Source organism: Prionailurus bengalensis, chromosome E2 (genome assembly GCF_016509475.1).
Source record: "Prionailurus bengalensis isolate Pbe53 chromosome E2, Fcat_Pben_1.1_paternal_pri, whole genome shotgun sequence".
Classification (NCBI taxonomy): Eukaryota; Metazoa; Chordata; class Mammalia; order Carnivora; family Felidae; genus Prionailurus; species Prionailurus bengalensis.
Window position 1 is genome coordinate 15,175,479 of NC_057352.1, and position 12,921 is coordinate 15,188,399.

At 46.1% G+C, this 12,921-nt stretch overlaps 1 protein-coding gene across 2 annotated transcripts; it reads right to left on the minus strand.

Annotated features, from left to right (window-relative positions):
• Positions 1-1,006: 1,006 nt before the first annotated feature.
• LOC122495166 (interferon lambda-1-like) lies at positions 1,007-11,676 on the minus strand. Of its 2 annotated transcripts, XM_043600946.1 has the most exons (6): positions 11,649-11,676; positions 2,413-2,573; positions 2,144-2,215; positions 1,433-1,576; positions 1,244-1,327; positions 1,007-1,150 (listed from the first exon to the last, which is right to left on the minus strand). In XM_043600946.1, the coding sequence occupies exons 1-6, from the start codon at positions 11,674-11,676 to the stop codon at positions 1,052-1,054; spliced, it is 588 nt and encodes a 195-aa protein (XP_043456881.1). In that variant the 3' UTR covers positions 1,007-1,051. The 2 variants fall into 2 exon arrangements, with proteins under 2 accessions (XP_043456881.1, XP_043456882.1); XM_043600947.1 differs by lacking the exon at positions 11,649-11,676 and having other exon boundaries at positions 2,413-2,583.
• Between the last annotated feature and the right edge of the window lie 1,245 nt (positions 11,677-12,921).

Sequence of the window (12,921 nt, forward strand, 5' to 3'; positions counted from 1 at the left end):
GTGGAGCAGAGGCAAGCTGTCCACACTGGGCCGTGTCCAAATTCGTGACCCACAGAATCTGTGAGCAGGATAAAATGGTGTTGTTTTACTCCATTAAGCTTGAGGCGGTTGGTTAGGAGTTGGAGGATATTGTTTGTGTGTGACAGCTGGAGCTGTGGCTGCCGTCTTGAGACCATGAGGTAGCCAGAGTAAGAATCGGCCAACAGAGGCACCTGGGTGGCTCAGTCGGTTAAGCGTCCGATTTTGGCTCATGTCATGCTCTCACGGTTCATGAGTTTGAGCCCCACACCGGGTTCTGTGCTGATAGTGCAGAGCCTGCTTGGGATTCTCTCTCTCCCTCTCTCTGCCCCGCGCACACGCGCACATTCTCTCTCTCAAAATAAATAAACTTTAAAAAAAGAAACGGAAAGAATTTGGTTCCTCAATAACATTATTGAATATTAAGTAATCAACCAGTCCTAGAACTGCCCTGCCAGCTGACTTTTTGTTATGTATGATAATAAACTCATTTTTGCTTTCCCCATTTGAGTTAGCTTTCTGATACTTATTATAGGATAAAGCATCTTGATTGAGCTGGACCTCCAACTGTCCTAAGTACCCATGGAAGAGAGGGATGCCCAGTTCACACAGGCAGGGATAGACAGAGAGACATATAAACATGCGCTTAAATGCACACACCCCCGCACGCGTGGGCATGAACCGTTGTACATCTTCAGTCAGACTCAGGTTCAGGCAGATACTCGCTTAGATCCATACACGCACACAGTCGCAGAAGTCACGCAATTCACCTGCACCACACAGACGTCCACGTGCAGCCACAGACTCAGTCACGCGCGCGCTCAAGGATCCACTCTCACAGAAGGGTCCCACCCTTTGCTTTATTTGTGCACATTGTATAAAAGTAGAAAAACAAACATTGCTTTTGGATCTAGGTCAACGCCATGGCTCCATAAATAAGGGGCGAGAGGAAATAACTTAAGGCAGGGTTGGGGCTTCTTCGTGCATAAATAAGGTCTGGGGTCCCACATGAGCTGGGGGTGGGTCTGCGTCCTCAGACACACAGGTCTCCACTGGCGACACATTCCAGGTCCTTTTTGAGGAGGCGGAAGAGGTTGAACAGGACAGAGGCCTCGAGGCAGCCTTGAGACTCCTGCGAGAGGAGAACATGGTTGCCCTTGCTGGGGTGTCCAACCTCCTCCCTTACACAGGGCCCGGGCATCCGTCCCCGTCTCAGGTCACTCACCTTCCTCGAGGCCTCTTGGAGCCGGTGCAGCCAGTGGTGGAGGCGGCCTTGGGGCTGGGGGCCTGCTGTGGGCTGAGCCGAGACCTGGGGGCAGAGGAGGGTGGTGCGTGAGGCAGGGCCCGCGGCAGAGGGGAGAGGTCCCATAAGCGGAGAACCCACATACACGGCTTCGGTACCCCGAGCACTCACACAGGCCTGGAGCTCGGAGTGCATGTGGCGCAGTGTGTGAAGGGGCTGGTCCAGGATGTCCCCCTGGGACGCGTCAGCCATGGTGCCCAGGACCTTCAACGTCAGGGCCAGCTCAGCCTCCAAGGCCACGGGGCGCTCCCACACCTGCGGAGAGGTGAGAAAGAATAGGCGACGAAGCGTAGGCAAGAGGGCCTAGTTAAGTGGGGACAGGTCCGGGAGTGCAGAGAGGGAAGGCAGGTGGTTTGTGACACAGGTTGGGGATCAGGGACGGGCCAGGTGAGAGGGAGGCAGGAGAAGGATGCAGATGAAGAGAGGACACAGGTGAAGGCAGACACATAAGGGAAGATACGGGTGAAAAAGTGAAATGGGACAAGTGAAAGGTGACCTCATGGGGGTCACAGAAGCTTGAGGAGATGGGAGTGCAAAGAAGAGAGAAATGAGAAGAAATTGGGTAAGAGTGAAAGTGACGGGGACGGGTGAAGGAGATAGGGACGTGGGGACAGGCAGAGAGGTGATAGAAAGAGACCCAAGGGAGGGATGGGGTCAAGGGAGCAGTTGAAGCAGAAGGGGGGGGGGGCTGGGGGAGCACAGGACAGGTGAGGAGAGACCAGAGACAGGGAAGGACAGGTGAGATAAAGGAGGTGAGGGGCCCCTTGAGGAGTCAGGGAGAGGGGCCAGGTGCCAGTAAGGGTGGCCTCACTTCCAACTCACCTGTAGCTGTCTCAGGTCCCGGTTTCTAGGGAAGGGGCGGGTGGTGCAACTCCAGCTTTTCAGCGAATTTTCCTAGAGAATAAGAGCAGAGATTAGCCCCCAGTAGGAGGGCTGGCGGCTAGCCCGAAGCAGCAAGGATGAAGGCTGGTCCCGCAGGAAGGCTGCAGTTTAATCCATGGCAGAAAGGACAGTGGTTAACCATGGCTGGAAAGTGAGAGGCTAGCCCATAGCAGGAGGCTGGAGGTTAGCCCACAACAATGGGGACTCACCAACGCATCCCTGGCCTTCTTGAAGGCCTCCAGCTCCCTTGGTGACAGAGATTTGAACCTGCCAAAGTCACAGTCTGTCCAGGCTGTGGTGGGCTTGGAAGTGGGGACGGGGCCCGCGCTGGCCAAGCTCAGCCCTGCAGCCACCAGCACCAGGACCCATGCCGTGGCCATGGCCAAATTGTGACTGCTTCCCTGACTGCATGGCTCTGCTTTTGAGCCCGGCTAAGTGAGCAATCATGCTGATGTGTGTAAAGTGAAAAGGCAAATGGAAATTGCGAGTCGCGAGGGCTTAAAAGGGATGAGTGGGTGGGGCCAGCTGTGGGGCCAGGTGAGCTCACAGGTGCGGGTGGGGCCAGGTGAGCGCCCAGAGTTAAGCTAAGATGGAAACAGAAACTGAAATTCAATATCAAAGAGGAACCTAAGGAGTTCCCGAGCCTAGTATAGGAATTCCTGGAGCTCTGAGAATGCCCCGATTGAGACCCAGGCAGGTAGAGGGACAGGAAGCCGGCACAGCAGGGCAGGGGCTTGGGCAGGGTACGTGCAGGGAAGCTGCTGGAGCGGTAGAGAGGGAGCTTTGCCCATTCAAGCTTGTTCTGGGAACTCATTGTATGCTCTGAACATTCCTATGAGCTGTTACACTTATGATCATCCTCATTTTACTGGTGAGGAAACTGAGGCACAGCTGGGGTTTGAACAGCGCCTCATGAGCTCACCCTCTCTTCTACATACAACCAAAGAAGATGGGAATCTTTGGGACTCGCAGCCAGCCAGCTCTCCTTTCTCTCCCTCTAGGTAGCATGAAAGGGTAGGGAGTTCCTCTTTTACTAGGGGCAAGAGAACTTGCTGGGGACTGGAGGGGCTGCCTGGGGAGAAGGCTGCCTGGGGAGAAGGCAGCGAGGAGGGCTTCCAGAAGGCAGGCAGAGTCTGGTTGCTTTGTTATCCTCATCCCCCTGCGGTAATAATAATTGTGTAGCAGGTAGGGAATTGCTTTGATGTGCAGATACTTCATATTTTTCATTCCTTTGTTTTTTTTTTTTTTTCTCTTGGCCCTTAGGTGCAGAAAGTTATTAATCATACTCTTCAGATCATAACATAGAATCACAATTGGCCCATGAAAGACTCTCTAAGGTTTTACCCCCCTTCCCCTACTCTATCCCCACTCCCACCTCACCCGCTCACAGGAACCCACTTTAATGCACTTGATATACGGCTGCAAAGATGTATCTTTATAATTTGTGATTTTGTGTGTGTATCTGTATTTCCAATTTGCATAAATGGGATGGTGCTATAAATTTCATTCCATTTCTCTCCCCCCCCACTTTTTTTTAAACATAACTGTTTCTGAAATCTCTCCATATAGAGGTATACACCAAGTTCTCCGTTTCTAACTGCCACGTTGTATTCCGTGACGTGCCCACGACACTTTTACTTATCTGCTCCCCTAGGGATGGACCCGTAGGTTGTCTCTAGCTCCCTATCACTATAAGGCTCATACAGATCCTCTCTGTGGGAGGTCTTCTAGGATATCCCATAACACCCCGGCTGGTGCGCCCCACCATATCCCTTCAGTTAGTTTTTTCACTCACTCGGAGACCTGGTGGTCAATTCTCGAACACCTTGACAGCTTCCCACCTCATATGACTGTGTCTTTCTTCCCCATCTGAGGACTTTCTCCTGTCTGCATGCAGAATACACCTGGAAGGGCCAGGATTAATTTCCAGGGCAATCTTCCGCCAGCGAGGGTTGGGAGGCAGTCAGTAAATACTTTTGCTTCCCTTTTCCTCAGTGGGTCGATTCTGAGGTGCGTTCTGCATGACTCTTCATGTCCTTGGAGGGTCCCTGGTTAGGAAGGAGCTTGAGTTGCCCACAGCAGTCACCCTTTCAGAGCTGGCACTAGGGTGGGGAAGCAAGGCAGCTGGGGTACAAACTTAGGGAGGGACTCACTCTCAGATTCAGGCAAGTGCCCTGGGTGCCTTACTTGCCTCACTGTAGTCCAGATTCTTCGTCACTTTGGCTTTTTTTCTCCCCCAGCCCCAATTTCCCCACTCACTTGTGTTTTCTGGGGATACCTCCCAACTAAGTCACCTGTCTCTTTGGCTCAAGCCATGCTTTTGGGAGACTCCAGATTAAGACATATAGTCAGGAGTTGGATTTCTGGGGCATAGGGTATACCTGAACTTATAATGTCTAGTCAACACGGTTCGATAGAACTTTCTTCAAGGGAGGAAGTGTTCCATGTCTGTGCTGTCCAATGCAATATCCGCTAGCCACATGCAGCTATTGAGTGCTTAAAATCTGGCCAGGGCAGGGGCTCCTGGATGGCTCAGTTGGTTGAATTTCCAACTCTTGATTTTGGCTTGGGTCGTGATCCCAGTGTTGTGAGTTCTAGCCCTGTGTTGGGCTTCATGCTGAGCATGGAGCCTGCTTGAGATTCTCTCTCTCTCTTCTTGTGCCCCTCTTGCGCTGCTTGTGCTCTCTCTCGCTCTCTCTCTCTCTCTCTCTCTCTGTCAAAAAAAAAATTGGCTAGTGCAATGGAGGAACTGAATTTTCCAGGCCTTTTCATTTTTCTTTAAATTAAATTTAATTGATGTATGTGACTGGTGGCTACCATAACAGGCAACGCGGTCCTAAATACTCATCTATTGCTTTCCCAAATAGTTGCACCAGCTTCCCTCCCTCAAGAAGTACCCCAGACTTCCAGAATCCTGGCAGTATTGTGACCTTCACAACACCTGGATCTGATCTAGACAATGTGATTGTGGACCTTGACTATGAGCCTGATGCAAAATAGATGAGTGATTTGAGGTTGTAGAAAGAGTGGATTTTGCATGTGGAAGGAATGTAAATACCTTGCGGCCAGAAGGAAGACCGTAGTAGTTTTTTATTTTATTTTATTAAAAAAAATGTTTTAATGTTTTACTTATTCGCTTTAGAGAGAGACAAACAGAGTGCAAGTTGGGAGTGGGCAGAGAGAGAGGGAGACACAGAATCCGAAGGAGGCTCCAGACTATGAGCTGTCAGCACAGAGCCTCACGTGGGGCTCGAACGCATGAACTGTGAGATCATGACCTGAGCTGAAGTTGGACGCTTAACTTACTGAGCCACCCAGGTGCCCCTGGAAGTAACACTTTTTAAAAAGGAAATTATAGGGGCACCTGGCTGGCTCAGTCAGAGCATGAGACTCTTGATCTTGGGGTCATGAGTTCAAGCCCCATGTTGGGTATAGAGATTACTTAAAAATAAAATCTTAAAAAAAAAAAAGGAATTGTAGTTTCATAATACCCTAAACGTCCAGGGTACAAGAGAAAATAACTCATTATACTCAATATTTCAAGAATCAGGAAAATCTTAAAGAGAATGGGGAAAGCAAAAAATAGATACCAACACCAAGGTGACACAGATATTGGAATTATCTAATAAGAATTTTAAAATAACTTGTAAAAATGCTTTAAGGAGCACTCATGAACCCTCTTGAAACAAATTAAAATATAGAATCTTGGGGAATCTGGGTGGCTTAGTTGGTTGAGCATCTGACTCTTGATTTTGGCTCAGGTCATGATCTCATGGTTAGTGAGATTGAACCCCATGTTAGGCTCTGTGCTGATAGCAAGGAGCCTGCTTGAGATTCTCTCTCTCTCTCTCTCTCTCTCTCTCTCTCTGCTCCTCCCCCACTCACACTTGCTCACTTGCTCTCTCTCTCAAAATAAATAAATATTTTAAAAAATATATAGAGTCTCAGCAAAGAAATAGAGGACATAAAGAACCAGACAGAAAATTAAGAACTGAAAATACAGTAACTGAAATAAAACTCAGTGGAAGAAACTCATTCTTCTCCATGGAAGATGGAGATGAGAGAGGAAAGAGTCAGTGATCTTGATAATAGACCAATAGAAATTATCCTCTCTGAACAACAGAGAGTAAATAGATTGAATTCTACACAAAATAAAAGTAGATTTTTTTTCTTAATTAAAAGGTACCTGTTGAGACAAAAGGAGCTTCAGGGACTTTGGGACAATAACAAAATATCTAACATTCATATCATTGATGTTCCAGAAGAAAAGCAGAAAGAAACTTGGGTCTGAAAAAAAATTTTGAAGAAATAATGGCTGAAATATCACATATTTGGTAAACGACATAAACCTATAGATTCAAGAAGCTGAGTAAACCCCAAATGTGATAAATGCAAAGAAAGCCATATCTAGGCACATCATAATCAAACTTTGGAAAACTAAGGACGAAGAATCTTGAAAGTAAACAGCCTTCCTCCTCAGGAGCCACTGAGGAGCAGCTGCCACGGCTCTGTGATACGTTATGACCGGAGGCCTCAACAAGGGACATAAGCTGATTAAGACCGTAAGCAAGCTGAGGCACAGCCACCGCTGCGGGCATCCCACCCAGCACACTAAGTTCGTGACATGATCCGACATGATCCAACATAACCTGACATGATCCGACAGTTGTGTGGCTTCACCCCATAGGAGCCACAAACCATGGAGTTACTCATGGTCTCTAAAGACAAGCACATCCTCAAGTTCATCAAGAAAAGGATGGAGGCACACATCCATGGGGACAGAGAGAGAGAGGAGTTGAGCAATATTTTGGTAGTCATGAGGAAAGAGGCATTCACAAAGGACTGAACCCCTCCCCTCTGTATATAATAAAGCCTTTTTGGAAACTGGGGAAGAAAGAAAGAAAGAAAGAAAGAAAGAAAGAAAGAAGAAAGAAAGAAGAAAGAAAGAAAGAAACAAGTAGGAAGGAAGGGAAAGAAAGAAAGAGAGAAAGAAAGAAAGAAAGAAAGAAAGGAAAAGAAAAACCAAAGAGAAATGACACATTACATTTTATGGGGCAACAATAATTTGACTGATAGCATATTTCTCTTCAGAATCCATGGAGGTCAGGAGAAAGTGGTACATTTTTCAAATGCTGTAGGAAAAGAACTACCATCCCAGACTTCTTTATCCAGTGAAAATCTTTTTTTTAAGTTTATTTATTTATTTTGAGAGAGAGACAAAGATACACAAGTGGGGGAGGGGCAGAGAGAGAAAATCTTAAGCAGAGCCCTACATGGGGCTCAGACTCACAAAACTATGAGATCATGACCTGAGCTGAAACGAAGAGTTGGATGCTTAACCAACTGAGCCACCTAGGTGCCTCGAAAATATTCTTTTGGGAAGAAGGTGAAATAAAGGCATTTTTAAGTGAAGAAAATTAAGAAAACTTGTTACCAGCAGACCTGTGTTAAAAGAATTACTGAAATTCTTTAAACAAAAAGCAAAGGAAAACCAAAGTAATTTAGAACATGAGGAATGAAGAAATGAGTATAGAATGAGTAAATATGTAGGTAAATATGAAAGACTATCCTCTTCAGAAGTTTAAAAATAATGTTAGGTGTTTGAAAGCAAAGTACACTTTACTTTGTCTGACATTATTCTCAATGTATTTTAAAAGATTTTTAAGGTATGGATATAATTATAAAGCAGAGAGGGTAAAGGGACCTAAACAGCAATGAGGTTTCTGTATTTCATTTGAAGTGGTAAAATGTCAGTAGTATTACACTGTGATAAGTTACATTTATATGTATATTGAAATCTGAGAGCAACCACAAAAAAAAAAGCCGACACAAAGAGATATATGCAAAATCACCATTGATAAAACAAATGAAACACTGAAAAATATTCAGATAAGTCACAGGAAAGAATGAGAAAGGAAAGCAAGTATTGAAAAATAAAAAGAACAGAAAAAAAGATGGCAGACTTAAGTGTTACCATACTAATAATTACACTAAATGTAAATGGTCTATATGTAGGTTAGGCAGAATTCTTAGACTTGACACCAAAAGCATAACCCTTAAAAAAAAACCAAAAAGGACAGGGGTGCCTTGGTGGCTCAGTGCATTAAGCATCTGACTTTGGCTCAGGTCATGATCCCACATTCATGAGTTCAAACCCTGTATCAGGCTCTTCACTCTGAGTGGAGAGGAGAGCTTGCTTCAAATCCTCTGTCCCCCTTCTCTCTGCCCCTTCCCTGCTCTGGCACACGTGCTCTCTCTCTCACACACAAAAAAGGATCAATTGGACTTTATAAAAATTAAAAACTTACTCTGTGAAAGACTCTGTTAAGAGGAAAAGAAAATAAGTAACCAACTAGAAGAAGATATTTGCAAATCATATATCTGACAAGGACTAGTCTCTAGAATATTTTTTAAAACTCTCAAAACTCATCAATTAAAAATAAGATGAAAATCCAGTTAGAAAATTGGCAGAAGACATTGACATTTCACTAAAGAGAATATTCAGATGGCACATGAACACAAGAAAAGATGTCAGTATTGCTTACCATTAGGGAAAAACAAATTAAATGATGAAATACCACAACACACCTATTAGGATGGCTAATTATAATAATACTGATTAGAGCGAGTGCTGGTGAGGATTCAAAGAAACTGGAACTCTCATACATTGCTGGTAGGAATGCAGAATGGTATAGCCACTCTAGAAAACAGTTGGCAGTTTCTTAAAAAGTTAAACATACACTTACATCATAGGATGCTATAATCATACTCAGGGGCATTTTATCATGGAGGAATAAAAATGCATGTTGACACAAAAATTTGATATGAATATTCATGGAACTCTTTTTAAGTAGGCTCCACACCTAATATGGAGCTTGAATTCATGACCCTGAGATCAAGAGTTGAAGACTCTTCCAGCTGAGCCAACCAGGTGCCCCTTATGGCACTTTTAATAGCCCATTAAACTACTAGTACTAGCTAAACTATTTAATATTAATAATTTGTAGTAATCCCAAACCAGAAACATCCACATGTCCTTCAACAGGTGAACGGTTAAATATTCCGTTATTGGTGGAGCCATTCCATTGTATACAATGGAATAGTACTCAGCAATAAAAACGAAGGAACTAGTGAGGCACACAATTGGATGGCTTTTAAGGACATTGTGCTGAATGAAGAAAACCAATCTCAAAATGTTACATACTATATGATTCCATTTATAGAACATTCTTGCAATGACAAAATTATGGAGATGGAGAACAGATTGGTAGTTGTCTAAGGTAACAGCAGAGGGATGGTGTGACGGTAAAGGGGTGGCCCTTAGGTCTTTCATTGGGATAAGGAGACAATTTTGTATCTTTGATTATGGTGTTTATACATGTGATAAAATGTCACTGAATCATGCACAAAGACATACAAAAAAAAAAAAAATGAATGCATTTGAAAGCCGGTGAAATCCCAGTAAGGTCTGTAGTCTAGTCATTCGTATTGCAATGGTGTCAATTTCCTAGTTTTGAGAAGGTGCTATAGTTATGTAACGATGGGTATGGGAAACTTCTCGGAGTATTTTTGCAACTTCTTGTAAGTTTCTAGTGTTTTAAAACAAAAAAAAAAATGGAAGTTAAAGTTGATTAAAATGTACTAAAAGGAAAAAATGATCCCATGCTTATTTTTTTCATTCAGCTTATATTATTCCCCTTTCATTCTTAACTCCCTCTCTACCTCTCCCTTTCCCACTCGAACCCCCTAAGAGAATCATTGTTAACTCAGCTTTCTCTATACTTATATCAAATGCAGGTTCGTGGCACATATTCTTGTCATTAGTTCTACAAAAGTAGAGTCAATCATATGGAATACATTTTTCTGAAATTTGCTTTTCTTGCTTTGCAATGGTCCTGAAAATGGCCAAACTTGTGCTGGGTGGTCTGGGTAGGTCTGGGTGAAGGTTCTAGTTACCAGGCACAGGTTGCAGGTGGAGTGGGCAGAACTGCACCAGGGAACCCTCAGTGGGATCTCAGCTCCACTTCCACTGCCCATCCCTCACACAGTGCCCCCTTGGATTCTCTGGTATGTCTCTCAGGGACCCCACTGCAGCATCAGGGGAACCCTCCTTGGGGGCAGAGGGTGGGAAATGTGCAGAAAAGGGCACTTTGGGTCACCTAAGGGTAGAGGAGGTGGGCTGGCTCCCCGGCTTTCAGCTTTTGCTGCAGAACCTCAGATTCCACCCCCAGATCCCAATCCCAGAGGACCTTCATCTTTTACACAGCCTTTTCTATACCCTCCTTCCCACCTCTTGCCCATTTCTCCCATGCAAGTCTGACACATCCTGCTGCCTCCCAAGTCCCTTCCCCGCTCTGAGGTCCACAGCCCCAACCCAGCCCCAGGGTGCCCAGAACACCCTGAGGGTTCCTGGGTGGGAAACAACAGCCCCTGAAGGGACAAATGGAGAATAAGTGAAGGTAGACAGATTAGCAAGACAGAAGTGGAGGATTAAAGGTAAAGGGGGGAGGTCTGAGAGGAGTGACTGAGGAGGAGACAGGTAGGCAGAGCAGGTGGGGGGAGGGATGACTAGACAATAACAGTTGAGAAGGTTAAGTGGGGGATGCCGGCTGTTGGGGCAGGTGAGAGAGAATGAAGGGAAGTTAGGGAGAATTGAGGGGAGACAGGTTAGAGAGGCTGGGGAAGAGAGCCAGATGACAGGGCCAGGTGAGGCAGGAGAGTCAAGACTCCCATTGGACTCTGCTCCTTCTCTCTGACTTGCTCCTTGCCTGTGTCCACAACTTTGGCCACTCAAGTATGTCTCCTCAGGTCTCTCTTCAACCTGACCTTGTGGGTCTCCTCATCGAGCACCCATCCCTCTTCACTGGATGTCACTGTCCAGCTCAGCTTTGCCCCTCACATGTACCCATGTACCCTCATGGGTGTCCTTTAGGCTCTCCCAGCTCCTCACTTGCAGCAATACCCAGTTTCAGGTCCTGTAGAGGGGCACCCCTGGTCCACCAAGTACCTAAGAATGCTCCCATCCATTCTTTCATCTTTTGAGCCCGAGGTTACCTGGATGCATCTGATGGGTGGAGACCAGGTTACATGTCTACAGAAATACTTCTTAGGAGAAAGGGAATCTGGGAGGGTGACTTTTTTGGCCTCTACGTGAGGAATGCTGGGCCTCATCCTGTGGCAAATTACCAAAAGTGGGAGAGCATTTGTGTAGGTTTTAAGTCTATTGCTTCTTGGCTCCAAATGCATTCTTTCCCCCTGCTCTTTGATGATGGACCTGGGCCTTGGTTATTTCTCCTTGGCCAGCCAGGAAGTTGTTCAGCCTGGCCTGGAGAGGGTGCTGCAGGGACACTGGCGGAGAAAGGGGCCCTCTTTCCTGGGGTTAGTTGTCAGGTTTCTCTTTTCTTGCTACTGTTTGGTCCTGCGAGGTTTCTCCTGCCCATGTGACTGCAGGACCCCACGAGTTCCAGTTCCATGTGCTTTCTCTCTTGACTCGGGTAGCACTTGGGTAGGGTGTCCGGGAGCCTTGGACAGCGTAGGCTGTGCCCTGACAAGTCACTGCTTTCACACCCTCTCCTTGGTCCCAAGCACATATGTAATGGGGAGTGGGTTGGGATGGGATGAGGGATGTGGGGCTGGCTGTCTAGTGAGCTGATGACCCAATCCTCATCCCATACATTTGGCTTGGAGCTGCCTTGGCCACACTACACACAGAGGTATGCCAGACCCCGCTGACAGTGTCCTCTTTAGCTCCCAGCTCCATTGGCACCTTCACAGCCACCCCCCCCCAAGTCCCTCTGTGCAGCCACTCACCAAACTTGCCTTGCCGGCCCCCAGAGCACTGTTTCTGCCCGCATGATGACTGTTGACCACCTCTGGCCCCAGGGACCCAGAGAACTTCCCCACCATCCGGTGTGGATATCTGAACCCCTCTTCAAGCTTGTCCTTCCTCGAATACTCCTTCTCAGACCTAGGGTACCCTTTAGAATTCTGTTTCCATCAGGGCGCCTGGATGACTCAATCAGTTAAGTGTCGGGCTCTTGATTTCAGCTCAGGTCGTGGTCACAGGATTCGTGAGATCAAGCCCGGAATTGGACTCTGCACTGACAGCTCGGAGCCTAGTTGGGATTCTCTCTCCCTCTCTTTCTGCTCCTCCCTTGCTGGCGTGCTGTCTCTCTCTCTCTCTCAAAATAAAGAAATAAACTTAGAAAAAATCTCTTTCCATCTCCATAGTCACTCTCCTACCATTGCTTAATAATTCCTTATACTGGATAGAGAATTATATGTAATATTAAATATATTAATATCTTAATAAGTCTTTATTTTAAACTTGCCCTACTTAGCTTACTGGGTGATCTCTGTCTCCTGTTTGGACCAGGACTGACCCAGCAAGCTATCCATGTTGGGCAGACACAAATGACACGTCCTCTTGCCACCTCAGGGCCTTTGCACTTGCAATTCCTGCTACCTGAAGTGTTCTCTCCCCAGATGTTTGCATGACTTGCTTCCTCACTTCATCCTGTTTAAATGAACATTTCCACCATTCTGTCCCTTTTCCCTCGACATAAACCAAGAGTTTGTACTATTCACTTCCTGACATTATATATTTATTTGTATGTCTGTTTATTTTCTTTTCCCTCCTCCTCCACTAGAGTGCAAGTTCTTGGTTTATGTTGAATCCCCAGCATTTAAAACCATGCCTAGCATTTTTAATCATAATT

Bases quoted from the DNA above. Each gene is read 5' to 3' on its own strand.
- LOC122495166 (XM_043600946.1), bottom strand. From the start codon at position 11,676: ATGGAACTGGAACTCGTGGGGTCCTGCA. The intron at 2,574-11,648 runs GTCACATGGGCA...CCATGGCCACGG, and splicing joins GGAACTCGTGGGGTCCTGCA to CATGGGTCCTGGTGCTGGTG. The intron at 1,577-2,143 runs GTGAGTTGGAAG...ACCTCTCCGCAG, and splicing joins GGGACCTGAGACAGCTACAG to GTGTGGGAGCGCCCCGTGGC.